This window comes from Eurypyga helias, unplaced genomic scaffold, assembly GCF_000690775.1.
Source record: "Eurypyga helias isolate BGI_N326 unplaced genomic scaffold, ASM69077v1 scaffold24430, whole genome shotgun sequence".
Classification (NCBI taxonomy): domain Eukaryota; kingdom Metazoa; phylum Chordata; class Aves; order Eurypygiformes; family Eurypygidae; genus Eurypyga; species Eurypyga helias.
The window spans coordinates 18969-37667 of record NW_010227974.1 but is presented as its reverse complement, the minus strand read 5'-3'; the positions used below and the strand labels follow the sequence as shown (position 1 = coordinate 37667).

The 18699-nt window shown below is 51.8% G+C and overlaps 1 protein-coding gene across 1 annotated transcript in view; it reads right to left on the bottom strand.

The window, feature by feature from the left end:
• Window positions 1–18699, bottom strand: part of LOC104514418 (pleckstrin homology domain-containing family G member 4B-like) — a gene marked incomplete at both ends in the record, with an annotated part of 58126 nt that overhangs the window by 24590 nt on the left and 14837 nt on the right. The window contains 3 exons of the mRNA XM_010158096.1: window positions 13338–13529; window positions 14048–14170; window positions 16555–16693. Coding sequence (XP_010156398.1) covers window positions 13338–13529; window positions 14048–14170; window positions 16555–16693 — 454 coding nt within the window. The remainder of the gene's footprint in view (window positions 1–13337; window positions 13530–14047; window positions 14171–16554; window positions 16694–18699) is intronic.

Below are 18699 nucleotides of genomic sequence, written 5' to 3'. Positions count from 1 at the left end.
GACCATCTCTGGGCCCTGCGTACCCACCCCGTTTTAGTGCCAGGAACAAAGCAACCATCTTCCACGTGAAAAGCCTTACCAACAGGCTTTGCTCAGAAAGCTTAACACACTTATTTTTATGCAGAACAGAGCTTTACACACCAAGAAAATCCACACAAGGTTTCTGCAGACATGGAGCAGCCACTGCATCCCCATCAGGATGACCAGGGACCACCATGGTGGTCAAACAGATCACAGGCCAGGCTTGTCTCTGTGGGTGGCAGAAGGTGTCAGCGCAGGAGGGTCTTCACTCACATGGTGCCCAGCCCCTGACTGGGGCTGGCGACGAGAGCCAGGCACTGCTGTTTGTAGGAGAGCTGAATGCCGGCACACAGCCCGCAGACTGAGCGGCGTCCCTGTGGGGACAGATGCCCCAGGAGCCCTCACATGGCTCTGCTGAGCTGCAGCTGCACGGCGCGCGTGCAGCCAGCCCCATTACTCATGCGGAGCAAGGAGCTGCTTCAGAAACAGCAGCAGCTGCTTGTGGGAAACGCTTCTCAAACGGCCCCATGCAACTGCGGGACAGGACAATGGGAAGAGCAGCAGCCCCCTCTCCTCCCATCACCCTGCCTAGCGCAGCCTCGACCTGCCTCTCACTTGATCCAGGCTTTATGTGCCAGGCTTGCCCACTGCTGGGGGCCGGCCGGACACACAGAGGCAGAGGACATGCCAGACGCAGGTGAGAATCTGCATTTATCCATGATGCAGAGGGTTTTTTATTCCCTGGAAACAGAAACACATCCAGGGGAGGTGGAAGGCCCAGCAGAACCCAGCCGATTCGTGCAGCAGTGACAGATAGCCTATTTTGCCGTGGGTTTTTGAGCTGCACCCCTCCAGCTGTACCAGTCCCTTCCAGCTCTGCCCTCAGCAAGGGCTGGCCCTCAGCATGGGCTATGGGCACGTCTCACCCCTTCGGCTGTGGAGGTGATGCTGACGGAAGGCTGCATGCCAGCTCCCTTTCACCCGCTGATGGCAAAAGCGGAGCTCCGAAGGCACACAGGGCTCTGAACGAGGGTGCCGAGAGCCATGTGTGGGAGAGGCATGGCCAGGTCAGACTGGCCTGTACAGCAGCTAGTCAGGAAGGCAGCTGCTCTGGGAAGGCCTTCTCTAAGGCTGGGGACCTCACTTCCATGCACAGATGGGAGAGAGAGAAAAGAGGCTTCTTTCATTTCTAGGAAACTCCTCAGATCTGCATGGGGCCCTAGAAGGAAGGGATCAGGGCTGCAAACCACACAGGGAGGCAGCCCCGCCACCCCTCATCCTTCATATGGTATCTGTCCATCCTTGGCACAGGCTCCAAGGGCTGCACAGAAACAGCTCCAAGTCCCAACGGCATTTCTTCTGCGGCCAGTGCCCATCGCAGGCCAGCGAACAGCTCCGCTTTGTTCCCTGCACAATGGGAGCAGCCCTCCACACCCCGCAGCTTGCCTGCTAACACGCAAACTGGCCACCAAGGCTTTCTCCAGTCGCATCATCCGCTCCAACTGCCCCTTTTAGCACATGAAGTGGCAGTCCTCTCCAGGGACCAAGCGTGTCCAGCACCCAGGAGGGAACACTCTCAAGACAAAGGGGTTTTGCTGTCAGCCGTGTCCTGAAAAGGTTACAAACAAGCCAAGCCAGGATACCAGGGGGGCTTTCAGGGAGCAGGCAGCCCTACAGCTTCTCTGCAAAGCTGCGAGCCCTGCTCGTATCAAAGAGGAGGCACCTGTGTGCTGGGAAGCTGAATCTTCCCAACCACATCTGGAACCAGGCAGGAAGGAGCCTATTCCTCAGTCTTTGATCTTCACACACAAGTCATTACTGAAACTCTCAATTACAGGATTAAAGACAAAGGTGCTTCCTGCATACACAGGGCTGACCTAGGCAGAGCTGCGCGAGCACTCAGCAACAGGTTGGTCCTGCCAGGCTGCCCTGGGGAGCCAGGGACTCTCGGGGACCCACCATGCTGTAAGGAAGAGACAGGGCCTTCACCGGGGCACAGTGCAACCCTCAAGCCCATCACCCTGTGTTGGTCCCTGCTCGTTTCATGACGGGTGAGGCCTGCACTGAGGACAGAAGTTTCTGGAGGCTCTTGTCATTGGCATCACTGAAGTACCATCTGCAAACACAGCCCAAGAGAAGCCCTGGCCCAGTGCATGCTGCCAGTGCTGCATAGAAAAGCCTTCTAGGGGTCCCAGATCCTCAACTGAGCCACGATCTCACACCTCCCCAACCCAAACCTACTGCAAACCCACCAGATTCCTCTCGTACTCAAGGTCCAGTGATCTCTAATACACCTTTCTGGGTAGCCAAGACAGGAGACAATCATCGTGCATTCCCAGACATATGCCAGATGGGGCAATTTCAAGGGGGCCTGCCTTTGCCCAAACCTGCTTCTTCATCTCTTCCTGGGGCAGGCAATGATTATAACAGTATTTTTCTTGTCACGCAGGAAACGGGATGTCTGAACAGTCCAATGCAGGCAGAGTAGGCAGATCACAAGCCCTCCAACTTTCTGCAGAAGAAAAATGTACCTTGGTGGGTGACCAACTCTGCTGCTAGAAGGTTTCCTTCTGAATCCAAAGGACTGCATGGGGGAGCTGAGACAGGGGTGGTGAAAAGCCAAAACTGACCTCGATGGGAGCGACAATACAGGCAGGGATGCAGGAGCAGCTGGGGGTACGAAGACTGAAGCACCGTGACAAGACAGGCCAAGTCCCCCATCCTCTGCAATGATACCCATCCCAGAGGCACAAGACCCCCACTCCCCAGCTCTCTACAACACAGAGAGAGGGAAGCAGCACAACAGCGACAGTGGGAACAGCCCAACAGTGGGAAAACTGCCAAGGCCAGCGAAAAAGAAGCCAACAGCATCAAACAAGCCCTGATCCAGCAGCTCCTGTACACAAGCTGCGCTCCACTCTGCTGGCTGTTAGTGAGACAACTAATCACACGTCTTTGTGGCCAGAACTGTCCAACTCCTCGTTTAACAAGGCCTCTTCTCACCACTGCCGTGTTCACTCTTAACTTCAACCGTCCAGCTGAGGTTGGCTTGCAGCAGAACTGGTGCAGCCCGAAAAGGTCAGAGGGGCTGTTGTGAAGTGAGCCAAGCGCTTCCCAACAGCTATGCAGAGTGCCAGGCAGGCACAGAGTCCTGCAGCTGCCCCATTCTGCCCAGGGCTCCGGTGCTGAACCCTGCAGAGCTGAGATGCTGGTCGCCGCAAAGGAGTCAAGAGTGACAGGGAACTTCCCAGAACATGAGTGCAAAGGAAACGGTACTCTCCTGCACAAAAGTTCCCGCTCCCAGGTGTGCTCTTCATTACAGATGCTCAGCTGGGCTTATTCCCTCTGAAGTCCAGGCTGCTTTGAGACCTGACTCCTGCTCACAGTGACAGTGTCCCTTGTCACAGGCTGCTGCATGTCAAACACAAGCAGGGACCCATGGCTGCAGACTGCCTTGTATGCTGACGGTTCAGAAGGACCACAGTTGAAAAGCCATTTTACATCAAAATATATTGAAAGCAAAACTGTACAGGCTAAAACCTTATTGTCATGAGCGTCAGGTAGCAAACGATGATGAGCCTATTTCTCTGCTAACTCACGGGGACCAAGCAGCTGCAGTAGGAAGCGCTTGGCTTGCCACTCACTTGGATCTGCTTCATGCTTTCCTCAGGCTCCCACCCACGATACTAACAGCACCCACGAAGGAAGCAGCAGGGAGAGAGCAAGACTTCAGGGCCTGCAGATGTGCCCCTGGCAAGTTGATTAACCAGTTTAAACCAGACCTCATCCTACTTTCCCGTCTGTACGGAGGGGGCTGTATCCCAGCTGTGTCCAGCTCCGTGCTGTCCATGACCACCGCCTACAGCTGGGCTGAGGCAGGGCCACCGCTCCTGCGCATCATCTCGCTCCGGCTATTCACAAGTGAGTGCTGCCAGCCTAAATACCGGATTGAAGAGCCCTGGTAACGGAGACGAGGCAGAGGGGGAAGGGGCTGCGCTTCACACGAGAACTATTGAAGTGTGCAGAGAACACCCTGACTGTCACAGGCCAGATCCTCTTTCTTTCAGCGAAAAAAACAGGGAGAGAAAACACCCCCACTGACCCCAAAGTCAAGCAAAATTCAAAGCAAGCGGCCACCCGACACACCAGAGCTTTGGAGAAAACAGTGATCCCTCCTAGCCATTGCGATGCTTTTTCCACATCTCAAAGCCAAAGCCCTTGCTCGCTCCTAGCAAGATTTGTGGCTCTGCGAGCAGGCAGCTGCCTTTGGAGGTACAAGAAACCATGTAATTCCAGAGCACAAACACTGCAGCAAAGCCACCAAGTTAGAAGTAATCTCCTCTCTACGCAGAGGTTCACTGCTACTCTCTTCCCCCCTCTGTAGCGTTTTGACTTTTCCAAACTGCATCTGAAGCCCTGCCTGGAATTCATTAGCAGCAGAAACCAAATGAATCAAAACTGCATCCTACATGGGATGTAGCTGGTAAAAGCTCAGCTTGAAAACCTGAGGAAAGGATATGCCCTCTGAAAATGAAAAGCTAAACCATTCCTGAGTTGCTGTGTAGCTCACAGTCCCTCCCTTCCTCTCTCCAAGGGAAGAGACACCACTAAAGTCACCAGTTTGCCTAAAACTAGCTGCTAAGGAAAACAAACTTCAAATCCTGTATTTCTGCCTGTTAGTAGATGCTGTGCAAGCACTGCAGGCGGGCAAAGGATGAGAGACAAGCGCAGACTACAAACTCCTGGGATTTAAGCCCAAGAGCAGGAGACAAGGCAGATACCCAGAGCTGGGTAGGACAGAAAGGGTCAGGGAAGCAACACTGGCCAGGCTTGGTCTCGGCAGGCCACAGCCCAACCACCACCGAAGCGTGCTCATCAGAGCGACATGCTTGGAAATCCCTTTGCAGCATCACTCCAGGTGAACAGAGCACAAAAATCCCTCCGCTTCCCCTCTGGGCAGCCAGGCTTGACAAGTCCAGGATAGTCTAATTACAGGAGAATATAATTGGATGAAATAGGATTGCACATGATTTCTGCTCTCTTGACGACAGCACGAGGAGCCAAAGGGCAAATGTGGCTCGATGTGCCGGAGCTGGCGTGCAGGACGCGAGCTCGCCCTTCGCCGACTGCTGCAACTGCCAGGCAACACCTAGGGCAGCTCCACTGGAACAGGCTGACTCGAGGGGTGAATCACAACAAGCCACAACAATCCCCGCTTGGGTGCGATTCAGAGCTTCCACAGAGCAGCCTGCGCCAGCTTCACTGTATGTTTATATACACACACGTACGTATGTATTTATGTGCATGCAGGGGTAAAATGACTCCCTAGGAAGCTGGGCAGCAGGCGTCAAACTTGCCCTCCCCACAGTTTCCACTGCTCCCAACAGCCAACAACAGGCAGTTTTCCATGTTTTCCCTTTTTGCTCCACAGTCGCTCATGACTTTGCCCCTTTGGGTAGATTCTGCACTGATTTTTACCCCACATTTGGTTCTACCAAGAGGACTTCCCTCTACATTTAAAAAAAACTCCAGAGCAGAGGACTGAGTTTTCTCCCAGCAGAATCAGAACCTCTGATGCTCACATTTGCTGCAAACCAGCCTCTTCACATCTGAGGCACTGCCCATCTTGTCAGCAGCTTTGTGCACTCACCATAAAGCTGGGTTTTTGTCAATGAAATTCTGCTCACAACCGCTCCTGACCAGAAAGGGAGCAGATGTTGCTTCCCTGCCCCGGTGAATATTACCCTCCCTCCTTTCTGATGCCTCACCAGTTACAAACCCAAACTGCACGCTGAAGTCTGCTTTGGCCACTGTCCTTCTCTCCGGCTGCCCCTAACAACTGGGACCTGAGGGCTGGTCCTTCACTTGGCTACAGCTCACACCAGTCACCTGTATCATGAAACCATCCAAAGATGGACTTGAGGGAAGCTGAGCTGGAAGATGGATGAGAGCAGAAAGGCACGAAGGAGCGAGCGTGAGCATTTGTGGATGTATGACCACTGCCTAGAGGAAGAGGAGGAAAAGGGCAGTGTGTTTTCAAGCTCCTTCTAGTAAAGGGAAGAGCAGCGAGAGCCTCGCTTACCAGCCAGATTCAAGCCACAGCGGGACGCTTGAGTCACCGATGCTGGCAACTTGCACAACAGCAACAAATCACCCAGTTCAGAAGCTGATGGCACTTCCAGAGGGTTTTTTTTTGCATGCTTTGCTTTTACATCTGTCCCGACAGCCACATGATTACGCTGTACAACCACCCTGCTGTAATAGTACACCGCAGGGCAGTGAGGACAGAATGGACTGTGTTGGGTGTCTCCTGTCTGCTCTGCACTGGCTCCTTTTTATGGAGGTCCTCCATGCTCAGCTGGGGATTGCGAAACCTCCAGTCTGCCCTACAGCCTGGATGGGGGAGTTTGGACACCCTCTCAGTAGTCTAAAATGCCCATCCTTCCCCTGGGAGGAGCTGAGCCAAACTGCTTCATTACTCAGTGATGTGCTGGGATCTCTCAGCACTGCAAGTGCTTGTGCCCTGGGAGATGCGGGGCTGAAACCCCTCAGTAGTCTAAAATGCCCATCCTTTCCCTGGGACCTGAGCCAAACTGCTTCATTACTCTCAGTACTGCGAGTGCTTGCGTCCTGGGAGATGCGGGGCTGAAATCGAACCCAGACACCCAGTGCATCTGTTGGCCTCCCTTCTTCAGCATAGCTGCCGAGGCTAGACACAGCTCCTGGTTTAAAAGCACGCTCAGATTTGCTCACAGGACACCAGCCCCGGGAGCCTGGTCAGAGGCAATGGATGCTCCGAGAACCCTGTCCATATGTCCAGGGCATTGATATGCAGATGGAGCCATTGTCAGCTTCAGCCCCATCTGTACACTGACAGAGCTTCAGTCCAGATTGCTTGAACAGATCTATTTAACTCCATGACTAAAGGGAATTCCAGCCTCCACGAGGATCCGAGCATCCAGAAGGATGCCAGCACATGAACATTCAGGAAATCTGTCAACCTGCACAGCTCCTATCCCAATATCCGAATGAAAAAAAGCACCCAAACCCAGCATTTTGCACACACAGGCACAAGAAAGACCTCTGCTAGCGTCAGATCTTATGCCTCAAGTGCGACACATTTCCCTTGCAGCTCAGCTGGGGCAGCCCTAAACCAGCTGGGAGGAAATGCTGTTTCCCTACCGTCAGTGGCATTGCAGGAGATATGTTCCCACCTGATTCAGAGGAAAGGAGCCCAGACTTTCAGTCATACTGCTGGTTCATGCTCACCCTAAACCAGCTGGGAGGAAATGCTGCTTTCCTACCATCAGTGGCACTGCAGGAGATATGATCCCACCTGACTTAGAGAAGGGGGGGCCCAGACTTTCAGCCATACTGCCAGTTCATGCTCATGGGCAGCCAAGGGCTCAGAGGAGTATTTACTCAGAGGTGGTCTGGTGCTCATGGATGAAGGCAGATGCTCTCAGCAGGTTCCCCTGCAAAAACAGGGGGCAGAACACATTGGTGGCTCCCAGGATCAGACAGGGCAGTGGAGGGGTGAGCACCCCAAAAAGGTGCCATGCACTGACCTGTTCGAATTTAGCATATAAAAACCTTAATTCACTGCTGCTCTGTAACACTGAGGGCAAACTTCCACACCAGTCAACCAGACATTAGGCCTACTGGCACAGAGCTGGGAGCACAGCTGTGATGCCAGTTTGGCAATGAAGTCGTTGATGAAACACGTGAGAACCTGAGCACCAGCAGATCTAGCAGTGAATTACTGGAGGAGTCAGAAAACTGAACAGTTTTCAAGTAACTAATTTTGCAAGACGGTAAAGTAAGGGGGAGCTGCAGCGGGTCAGATTTAAACTGTCAAGACTTCTTGTTTGTGCAAGGGGACTATCTCAAACTCCAAGGTAAAGCACAAAGTTTGATACATGAATACCCTTTGATGGGAAAGTAACTGTTAGAGGCTTATTAACTTTGCAAAATGACTTCTCCAGAAAAAACCTGTCAGGAAGGAAAAGGGAGGTGTTTCAGGCATTAACCTTGCACAAACCCTGCTGGAGGATCGATTTTCGAACTTCTAGGCTCATTCTCCCAACCGCTTCGGGACACACGTGAAAAAGTACACCCCTGAAATGGGAGAGCAAATCAGACTAGGTGTCTGTCTAAGGGCACGACCTTACAAGAGTAACCGAGGAAGGGAAGAGAGAGATGAGACAGCTGCTGTCAGACAATGCTGAAGCCAGACAACAGTGGCTTCCCCTGAAACAGTTTCACAGCATCAGGAAGGCACAGTCCACCTCCCTCTGTTGTGCTACTCACATCTTCCTTCATCATCTTCAGTGCCTGCACCAGTAATCGGAGGAAAACTGTTATTGGGGACTTCATGCAGCCCGTCCCCAGAAAGTAAAGCCGATCTCTGCGCAGAGGTAGAGGGAACAGTCCATGTTAAGCTTCTCGCAGAGGTTATTACAAGCCACAGAAAAAACCTCATTTGCTCTGAGGTGCTGGGGGCAAAGCCATGCTCTGACCTGCGCAGCACAGCCAGCAAGAGCCAAGCATCGCAGCACGGCAAGCGAATCTCTATTTGTAAGTACACTGCAGTAAGGACACCATCAAATGCTTCTTTTCCCACTTTGAGGCTAAGGTCTACTGTCCAGACATCCTTCAAGCACATTCCCAGAGCAGGGAATAACCCCCTTTCAGTAAATAACTCTCAAACTGTGCCAAACAGCATGTGATAGAAAAATCACACTTTCCGATGGCAGCCACCAGGACCCTTTCCAGCTTCCCACAGACCAGCATTCACAACCCGTCTTTCCTCATCCAAGGCTAAACAAAAAGAAACATCAATAATTTATTGCTTAAAGGGGACTTGATTTCTTCCCTTCTCCCCCTGCCCCAAAAACCATTGTCCGTGGCATTACACCTGGGACATCATCAGGAACCAAGCACAGCAGAACAAGACATCTGCAGGTCCCTGTTCTGAATCTTCTGAGAAGAAGCGGGAGGTAACTTCTGTGGAAGTCAGCTAATCTATCATGCTCTGGATTTCTGCTGTCACATCTAAGATCAGATCCATCTCTAGAAGCTGGGAACGCTGTGCCAGCAGGTCTCAGTCAGTCACTCCCAGGACAAGAGCCCAGCGAACTTCGGAGCGGTTGGGGAGAACAGAACAGCCCCTGATTGTGCTGTCCACACACAGCCTTTAACAGCATCTGGGCACACTGAAAGGCACCACCTGCCCCACACACCCCCCCAGCTAGTCTGGAGGCATGCGATCCCAGTTAAATTATGCCCAATGAAGTGATCCTGCAATATCCTCTAGTAAAGGGAAAGAAGAACAGCACAACCCTGGTGTTCGGAGGGACCGTGCAAAGATGCACACAGCCCACAGTGCTCCGTCTGAGCGCACAAAAGACACACACAAAGCACTCGGATTCATGCTGGAGGCACACGGACGCGCACAAGCAAGCCAGTGAAAAGCCTCCTCTACGCTGTTTCCGAACAATCTCAGTACAACTCACGCGTCAGCCGGGGCACCGGACACTTGGTACTCACAGGAAGGTCTGCCTTTTTTCCTGCCACTCCGAGGGAAGGTGCATGGAGGTGTGCGGAGAAGCTGTCCTGCCAGCAGGGCCTGGACAGATGGGAAGAAGGATCCCAGCCCCTCTTTGGGTCCCAGAGGCAGCAACACTTGTTCAGGGGATGGAGCGCAAAAAGGCTGGCATTCCTACGGCAGCAGGGACAATGGGGAGGGATGAGGAGGCACTGCCATAATCAAATGCACGCCAGCTGGCCCTCCCCCAGAAAGGGCAGGCACCTCCTTCACTTGCCAAAGGCTTTGTTTGCGAAGCCACAAAGAACAAAGTGGCTGAGGAGGGGAGGAGGAGAGCGGAGGAGAACCCGCCAGTGGGAGCAGATCCACAGGTAACCCACTCCGCGAGAGATGTCAACACAGGTGGAGAGGGGTTGGGCAACACTCTGCCTGCAGAGCTTGGAAGCCGCAGCTCCTTGCACGCAGCAGAAAAGCCGGGAACGGCTGGAGGTCGCAACTGAGGAACCAGAATCAGCACAGGTCCTCTGAGGGAAGAGATCCAAGGGTGGCAGCCAGAGAACACCTCTGAAGGAACAGGCCATGGAGCAGAGCCCAAAGAAATCCCAACAAGGGAAACGCTACCGTTTCTGGACCATCCTCACCCCAAAGCTGAGCTCTGAGTCTCTGAATGGCTTCCCTCAGAATGCAAATGCAAGGGAAGAGCCCAAGCTACAGCAGGCTCCCAGGGCACAGCAAAGCAATTCCCATACTTTCCCAGAGCACCAAAAGAAGCAGCACCTTGCACAACACCCTGACAAGCGGGCAAGAGTCCCTGGGGCTGCCTCAGGCCCTTAGAGCTGCAGGGCTCTGACCCGCTGCAGGGAATGCAGGTGCTGAGCCGCCCTGTGGGACTCTGCCCTTTCCGGTTGGGTCAGTGCTTTTTTCCAACACAGACTTTTGCCAGAAAGTATCATATGCCTTCTCTACGGACCTTCCACAGCAGTGGTTGTCATCCTGGGGCTGGCAGAGACCACGCTGTGTGCTCTGGCTCATGTCACCACAAGTCAGGTAGCTGTAGGCCTGACAGGGCACACAGCTCTTGTGGGCCATTCCAAGCATCAGGACACTTGGCTCATGGAAAAGTCAAGAGCGTGCCAAGAACTGGAGATGTAAGAGTGACTTGGGAAATAATTTCACCCAAAGAAAGCTTCAGAAAGGCAAAAATAGGAAGGTTAACAAGGTAAGCAAGACCTGCTGTAGCTCCTCCTGGTAATACGCCTATGGCAGCATTACTGTAAGCCAGGATCAGCAGTGAGAGCGAAGGGCACTGGGGCCCGCCCTTGCAGGCACCCCAGCACGAAGCAGACACCATGCTTTAGGTACGACACACACACCCTTGCTTGCTCAGCTTCCCAGTTCTCCCTCAAAGCACTGTGTGGTGCCAGATCCCAACACAGCCTTGGAATTGAGTAAACAAGGGACAACGGCCAGGCTTACAGCCACAGGAAGATGGCAGGTCCCTGACTATGCTCTCACCGAGTCTGTGGCACTGAAAAACAATCCTCTGCCCGCAGAGATGGGGAAGGCAGCTTCCCTCCCTGCTCCTCCCGCCTCAGCCCAGCCACCCAGCCTTTGTCAGGCACAGAGAGCTCCTGCCGCAGAGGAAGTGGGGACAAATGGAAACATCCAGCTTGGCACCAGTGACAGCTTTGGGGAGAAGGAAGCCTGCCAGCCCATGTGCAAGCTTCATGCGGTCTGGCCCAGCTCAGTCTGGGAGCTCCGACCGGCCATCAGGAGCTGCCAAGCAGTGAAAGACACAGGACAGCATCCTGACGGACCATACCATTGTGCTCCCTGTCCCATGTCCTGTCCGGCAGCCATAGGCAGCACTCCACGAAAGGCTTGCTCACCAAACACAGAAGGACCAGCAGAACAAAGCACCCCATTCCCAGTGGGCAGCAAGGCAAGCAAGGGATGATTACCACAATCCCTGTGGTGGGCTCTCTGCTCCCTTGGCGCACGCAGAGATGTTTAGAGAGATGTGAGCTTGCCAGCTCATTACCATAGTGTATGCTGCTTACGCATCCTCAGGCTCCTTCCCCAAATCCTGGGGTCTGGCACGCTGCAGGCTCTTTTACAAGAGGGAAAATCTAGGACATTGCTTAGCTTCGACTCCTGCTGTTGAAAACCCCTCAGATATCAGGGAAGGGAGAAGGGGGTTAGGCAGGCATTGACAAGCTCACTGCAGTAAGGTCACAGCAGCTCACCATCAGAAGGGAGTGAAATCAGTGTAGATAACATCTCCTGCTTTCCCCACCTTCCAGACCGCACCACTGTCTTTGCTTTGGGAAGGAAGAAAGTTCTGGAGATCAAGATCAAAATAATCAGCACTGAAAGAACTTTCATGTTGCACAGCGATTTCAGCAGTCATCCTGCAGCTGCAGGACGTATCCCCTCCACGCCTCTGGTTTCAGTTGGCCAGCAGATCACAACACACGTGTTGTATTTACACCACCAGCACTGTTTATAGTTCTGCTGAAACCAGAGAGATCAAAATCCTCCTCCATCCCTAAGCGAGATACCTCTCCTCCCGACCAAAGCAACGTGCAAACACACTGTGCCACCACTACCATTCCGTTTTCATGGGGGCCGCACAGCACGAAAGGCACAACCAAGAGGGCCATGTTCCCACAGCCAGAGGTTCCCCACCTGCACAGCAAACTGCACAGATGAGCTGGAGCGCGCCTGCTCCACCACCAAACTCAATCCTCGCGTGTCCCGACTGCGATGTTCTGGGCTGCCTTCTCTGCTCTCCTCCCTCGCACAGGATGCTTCTTGATGTTTTCATGTTTAGCTGAGTTTCCTGCCCCCTCCTCTGAGCACTTCTGGCTGCCAAGGCAGCTCACAGACAGCAACCAAGTGGCACCTACATCTGGTACAGCTTAGCATTTAGTGTCTATTCTTTCTGGAATCCGAGAACTTCAATACCCAATGTTTGTACAAGTGTGGAATAAGTGGAGCACAGGCTCCCTGGCCTTCTGCGCTTGCCAAAGCTCTATTTTAAAATGCATTTAGAAAAAAAATTCCACTGTTTATTCATCTGCAACTTCAGAACTTAAAGGACACCAAATCCAACTGCAGGTCTGCTGAGTGGGTGTGTTAAACCAAAGGGGTGAGAAGGCTAGACACCCAGCACGGTCACCACATTCATCCCCTTCTGCTTCCCAGATGCCAGGGTCAACCCAGTCCCCTTGTTCCCTCAGCCTCACTGCCCAGCACCCCGTCCTGGTGCTCCATTTCCTCATGCAGGCCTCCACAAGAGAGGAGCTGGGCAGTACTGAGGGCTGAATAGCAGGGTGCTACTCCTGATGAGCCAACAGACTGTGTTTACCAGTGTGTAAGGACCCAGTATGAACAAAACTCAGGCAGCCCACCCTGGCCTGGTGCCAAGACTGGACACAAGCAGCCAGCTCTTGGCCCTTGATGTCCAAGCTAGCACTGCCATGATCCTTCTGTCCACCGCAGCCATGAGAGGGGCCTACAAGCTACAGCTCAGCAGCAGAAGACCTCTGTTCTTAACAGATGTGGACGTTTTCTTGAACACACCCCTTCTTCCATCTATGGACTTGACAAACAACCACTGCAGATACATGAGCATGAGAGGCTTTTGCAGGGTATAGATCTCCCTGTTAGTGCACACACTACACATCTTTCATAAACAACCAAGCTATGGACTGAGTCCAGGCAGGCTTTTTACACCCTCCTCCATGCAGCAGATGCCTTGTCTTACCTTGTCAAAGAATTCATACAGCCGGACGGTCTCACAGATCCGATGCCTGTTTTCATCCAGCTGAGTGCAGAACTCTTCCAGTTGATCTCTGTAGGTCTGCAGCTTCACCCTGTACGAATGTACATCCACTGAGGAAAAGTCTTCCCATCGATCCATCTTCTTTAGTGCTTCCTGCCCCCTTCTGCAATATTCCTGAAAGCAAAATGGGATGGTGTATGAGGATAGAGATCTGACGTGGACAGTAGATAATCTTCAAGGTTATTAACAGCTAGGGCTAATTAAACTGTTTAAGGTTCAAATCATGTGAGCAAGGGTGTACTTGCTTACAGCAGAATTCTGGAGAGTCCTGACCTCTGTTATGATTTACGTGAGCCACACAGCAGCCTGTAAAGGCCACAGGTCAATTAGGATCAAAAACCAGACAGCGTGACAAGCACATCCAGGGATTAACAACCAAAAAATTCCATCTTCCACCACAGTAGTTACTTTCCTCAAGACTAGCAAATACCATCTACTGAGAGCTATCTGGTGCCTTTGTCTAGAAAAGAGAGCAGGGAAGCCAAGTAGTGTAAAGGAACACCACACACCTTGGCGATGAACCCTCTACCAATGCCACCTTAGCATCATGCTTTGGCTGAGCACACAGGAGGCACGCACAAAGCCAGCCCAGACTCTGGAGAATAGTTTTTTTCCAAGCAGACAGCACTTACACTGGCAATAAGATCAAACTCCCTGAACTGCTTTTGTGCTTGAAGCAGCATCTCCAAAGAATCGTCCAGGTTGATTGTTTCCTTCAGCCGTTTTCTGCCAACATTCTCAATCCAACTGCTGACCTAGGAGAAAAGGGAAAAGCTCCGCTATTAGTCACCCTGTGCTACTCACCAAGGTAAGCCTTTATGTGGAAAGAGCAAGGAACTGCTCTCATAACACTGGTCATTTCATTACTGGAAAGAATGTGCATGTACGCCTCTCCCCCCATCCTGGCATTTCAGCCTGAGCCTCCTGCTAGAAGTTTTTCCACTTCAGGTTACTGAGTAATTGCAAAGCTCTGCTATTGCTCACTAGCCCAAGGCATAAACAGGGCAAGTAGCTGCTTGGGCTCTCTTTCAGGTAAGCCATGGTCTAACACAAGCCCTGCAACCTGCAGGCTGGCCTGATATTCCTATTGTTACCTCCAAGTGGGATAAAATCTCCCCGCTGCCAGATTTCCTACACCACTTCCCTTTTCTGACTGGCAGGACATGAACATACTAATAGATTCTCCCTGTGTGCAACATTTCACAGGTCACAGGTCACAATCAAGGCAGATTGCCACAGAGCCATGCAGTAACTTGCAGGTTCCTGACAGCCCAGCCACGGCCACAGTTATAAGCCTGAATCCTCAAAGATGGGTAGAGGACTAACAAGAGTGTCCTAAAAGCAAAGCAGACACAGGAAGGACAACACAGCATCGCCATCAACCGTAGGATTTAAAAACAGGCCAGTAAGCTTGTCTGCAATGCTTCAGGCATAGCTGCACCTGGGGGAAGGGACAGACTAAATGTTTCCTAATGCCCATGCATCCTGTTTTCCTCTATCATGTAAATCCATATCCCAACTCAACCCAGCGAAGTCAAGGACAGACTCAAGGCCCGTGCCCAAAGACCAGGCACCGTGGAAAAGATGGGAGTGGGACCCGTATGACAGAGGGGCACACTGCTGTGGCCTAGAGCTCCTGGGAAGGCTGAAAAGCAGGAGCAGCTGCTGCCATCATTGATGATCTGTGAGCAGTCAGTTTTCCTCAGTTCATTCAGAAGCAGCTCAGCTTAAAGCAGGGGCGGGTTGCAGAGCCTGCCTTTGTGCCTTTTTTCATTTGTTTGGTATTAGGAACCTGTGTGCTTAAGGGAGTCTTTACGAGGTTCTTGCATCACACTTCTTGTCCTGAACACCTTGTGCGTGGCGTCCCAGTGTCTACCTCCAAATGGGAAGTCATTAGCACTCTGGGATCCACCTTGGCCTGTGAAAACAACAGGTAGGCTACAGCCTCCTCTAAATCCAGTGCTCTCCAGAGGGAAAGCGCCCAGAACCCTAGAATAGCAAGGGTGAAACTATCCTAGTACTGATTAAAGGATGCAGGTTCCTCAGGTGAGCTCCAGACAGCACACAACCCTTCGCACACACAGGGTAATAAGTGAGAAAAATCTTTGTCTTTGACAAGTTACAGTAAAGGAAACTGTGTGACATAATCTCGAGGTAGAGTTCAGGCTCAAGGAGCACATCTGGGATCTGCAATGCTCAAAGAACTATTTGGATCTTGTAGGACGCTCAGACAGCCTGAGCTACTTTGACTTTTTAAGGTTCTTTTTATCTACACAGCTACAGGTTTCAAAGGTCCTTCTGAAAACCAGCGCCTGTTTGTTTCCATGATCTCACAGTTGTAGAGAGTTTCTGTGAGCACCACATGAAGGAGAATTCTAAGCTCCCACAGAAGTGCAGGGGGTGGGGGGTGAGCGTGGCTCTTGGGTTAAGGACAAGAGGCTGCTCCCCTGCTTGGGGACTGTGTGTAGGGCTGCACCCAAAGGCGAAAGGAGCATACCTGGAGCTGCGCACAGAGGGGAGGGAGTGTGCCGGGGGTTTATTGGATAGCAGGGATCTGAGCACTGAACAGGAACTGAAACAGAGTGCACAGCAGGGATGGGCAGCTAGCCTGGAGTATATCGTGTGGCTCATTCAGCAGCAGGATATAAGCAATCCCTGAAGGATCCACAGCCCAGAGGGGACACGAGGACTAATCATCAGCTTCCTGCCATCACTCTGCTGCTTTTTAAGGCAGAGCATGAACGGCTCCCCAGCAGTAGGGTGGGTGCTTTTGCTGACCGATGCGTGAAGAAACCCCACCTCCAAGCATGCTGCCTACTGCCAAGCCACTACACCACAATCTTTAAGTATGGAAAAACCATCCCAGATGTCTGTGGGGTTTGACTGATCCACACCTAAAGAGCAGCCAGGAGACTTTTCACAGCATCAAGAGCTACCAGGCAAACAGCAGCTTGGTTCTCAGCATATCTGGAAGACCTATCCCAAATTCTAATGTTCAGTTGTTTGGGTGTTCTTTTTACAGGTCTACAGGCATCATTCTACACCTTCATGTGAGAGAGACGCAGAGCCAGTACCTGCTGTGGGACGCACAGTCAGAGGGTGGCAGCAGGCAGTCACTGAACCGACAAACAGGCCTTACCTCCTTAAAACACTCTTCCACTTTCTCAAAGTCCATCACCAGCTCCAGTTCCTGGATGCGTTTGTTGGACAGCATCACCAGTCGGTGAACGCCCTCATCGACTCGATTATACAGCACGCCAGCAGCATCGAGTGCGTCTCTGGAAGGGGACACAAGCCAGGTCAGGAGGGTCACATCAGGTCCTTCCCCAAGTGCTCCATGAGAACATGACCTGGCTAAGAGCAGCTCCTCTGCCACCCTCCCCATGATACTGCTTCCTGCATATTCCCATGGCAATTCAGCACTCTGATACCAGTGCAGACAACCTGGCAGGAAGGACAAGAGTGTCTCCCAGCCAGTCTCCTTGCAAAACTTAGTGTGACAAGTACACTTTCAGATAGGATACTCAGCTTTTCATAAATGCCTATTGTTGTATCAATGGGGTTTCACAAAATACAGGCTCAGGCAGTCTCAGTGTCTAAAACCACATTTGAATTTAATTTAAATAGGTAAATAAGCAATCACCAGGAAGCAAGTCTGTCCTAAATTACAACAACAACATAAAGTACTGGAAGCCCCGTTGACCCTCAGGAATTTTCACCAGCCAAATGAAAATGCAAAGTGCACAGCACCCCATTGCCAAGAGAAATTGGGTTTACAGTGCTGTGCCGTAAAGATTCCAAGTCAGAGGAATCTTTACTGTCTTGCACAGGCAGCTGACCAAAGCCCAGCATGCAACACCAGGCAGCATTCTCCCTGCCAGCCTGGCCACAGCAGAAGCTAAGCTCCTCTGTGCACAGGCAGGCATGGAGGAGTTCAGGGCAGAGTCCAGTGCCTCTGGATGCTGGAGCCAGGCATGGAGCACATCCTGGTGAGATGATGAACGTCAGCAAGTTCCTTTCAGATGCATGCAGCACCTCTCCAGCACTGCTTTGGCTGAATTCGAGCCAGGAGCCAGAACAGCATTCAAACTTACTGTTTCTTTCTGTCCCTGAACTGCTCATATTCCTCTGCTTCTAGATTTCCCACCCTTTTATAAGTGTGGACTCAACATGCGCCTACAACAAAACACTACAGCCTACTTCTGCACTCTACACCAGCACATTCAGCTGCCTGCGCATCTCCTGTACTCACCCTAAATCCACTTTCCTCTTGTAATTGTCTTACAACCTTCTGGCTTACAAGAGCATGGCTTTTTTATCGTGTTATTAAAATTATACAAAGCACTTGTGAAATAGGTAGCTAATAGAACTCTGACAGCTTTGGTCCTAGAAATTAATACAAGCAATTCAGCACTCACATTTGTTTCTTTCTTGGGTTACAGACAATCTGGAACCTAAGAAATTCAACTGAATGTGAGCTTTTAGTGGCAAGCATCCTGTAGTTTTTAGGTAGTACTTAACTGACATGAGGTAGTGCAATAGGTCTGGACAACTAGCTTTGCATAGCAGAAACCCACAGGATTTTTCCATTCAGAATTCCACCCAGTGTACAACAGCCAACTTGTCAAACCTCAGGCTCTCAGATGCTTTTGTTTTTCCTCTTCAAAATGCCATTAGACTGAATGAATTTCTCCAAAGTGCAGCCAGAAAAGCCCGAATTGTTTCTGGACTTAGATCAGTGCTACTGCAGTGCAGGAGACAGGTTCTCTGCAGAGAATCTGCGAGCTTCAACGGAAAGATCTGAGCTGTAACGCTGCTCCCGTGTCTCCCAAAACCACCATAAACAAACAGTGATGATATGAGCCTTCTGTTTTGTAATCCTTTCCTAGGGATGGACCCAGGAGACTGGCAGCAAGAGCCATAACCCCTGTCCAAGCTGAGCTCTGGAAAGCGTGTTTACGGAGCAGGTTGGGAAGGTCAGTTCCCGTCAGCAGCCGTGACACTGCTAGGACAGCTAATGAGAAACAGCTCCTAAGCTCGCTAGAAGTTATATTTGGCGACAACAGTAATGCTGTCGGGTTTTGGGCAGCAGAGCGTATCTGTCAGGCCCTCGTTTCTGAATAAAGCTCCAGCACAACACAATACTCCTGGCCAGCCAGCCAGACACCAGCCAAACAAAAACGCGAAGCGCACAGCACCGCTTCGGTCTTGCTCTCGCGGGTCTGAAGTCCCTGCTGGCATGAATGCTGTCATCCGCTCAGGGAAGCACACTGAAAAACGCTCT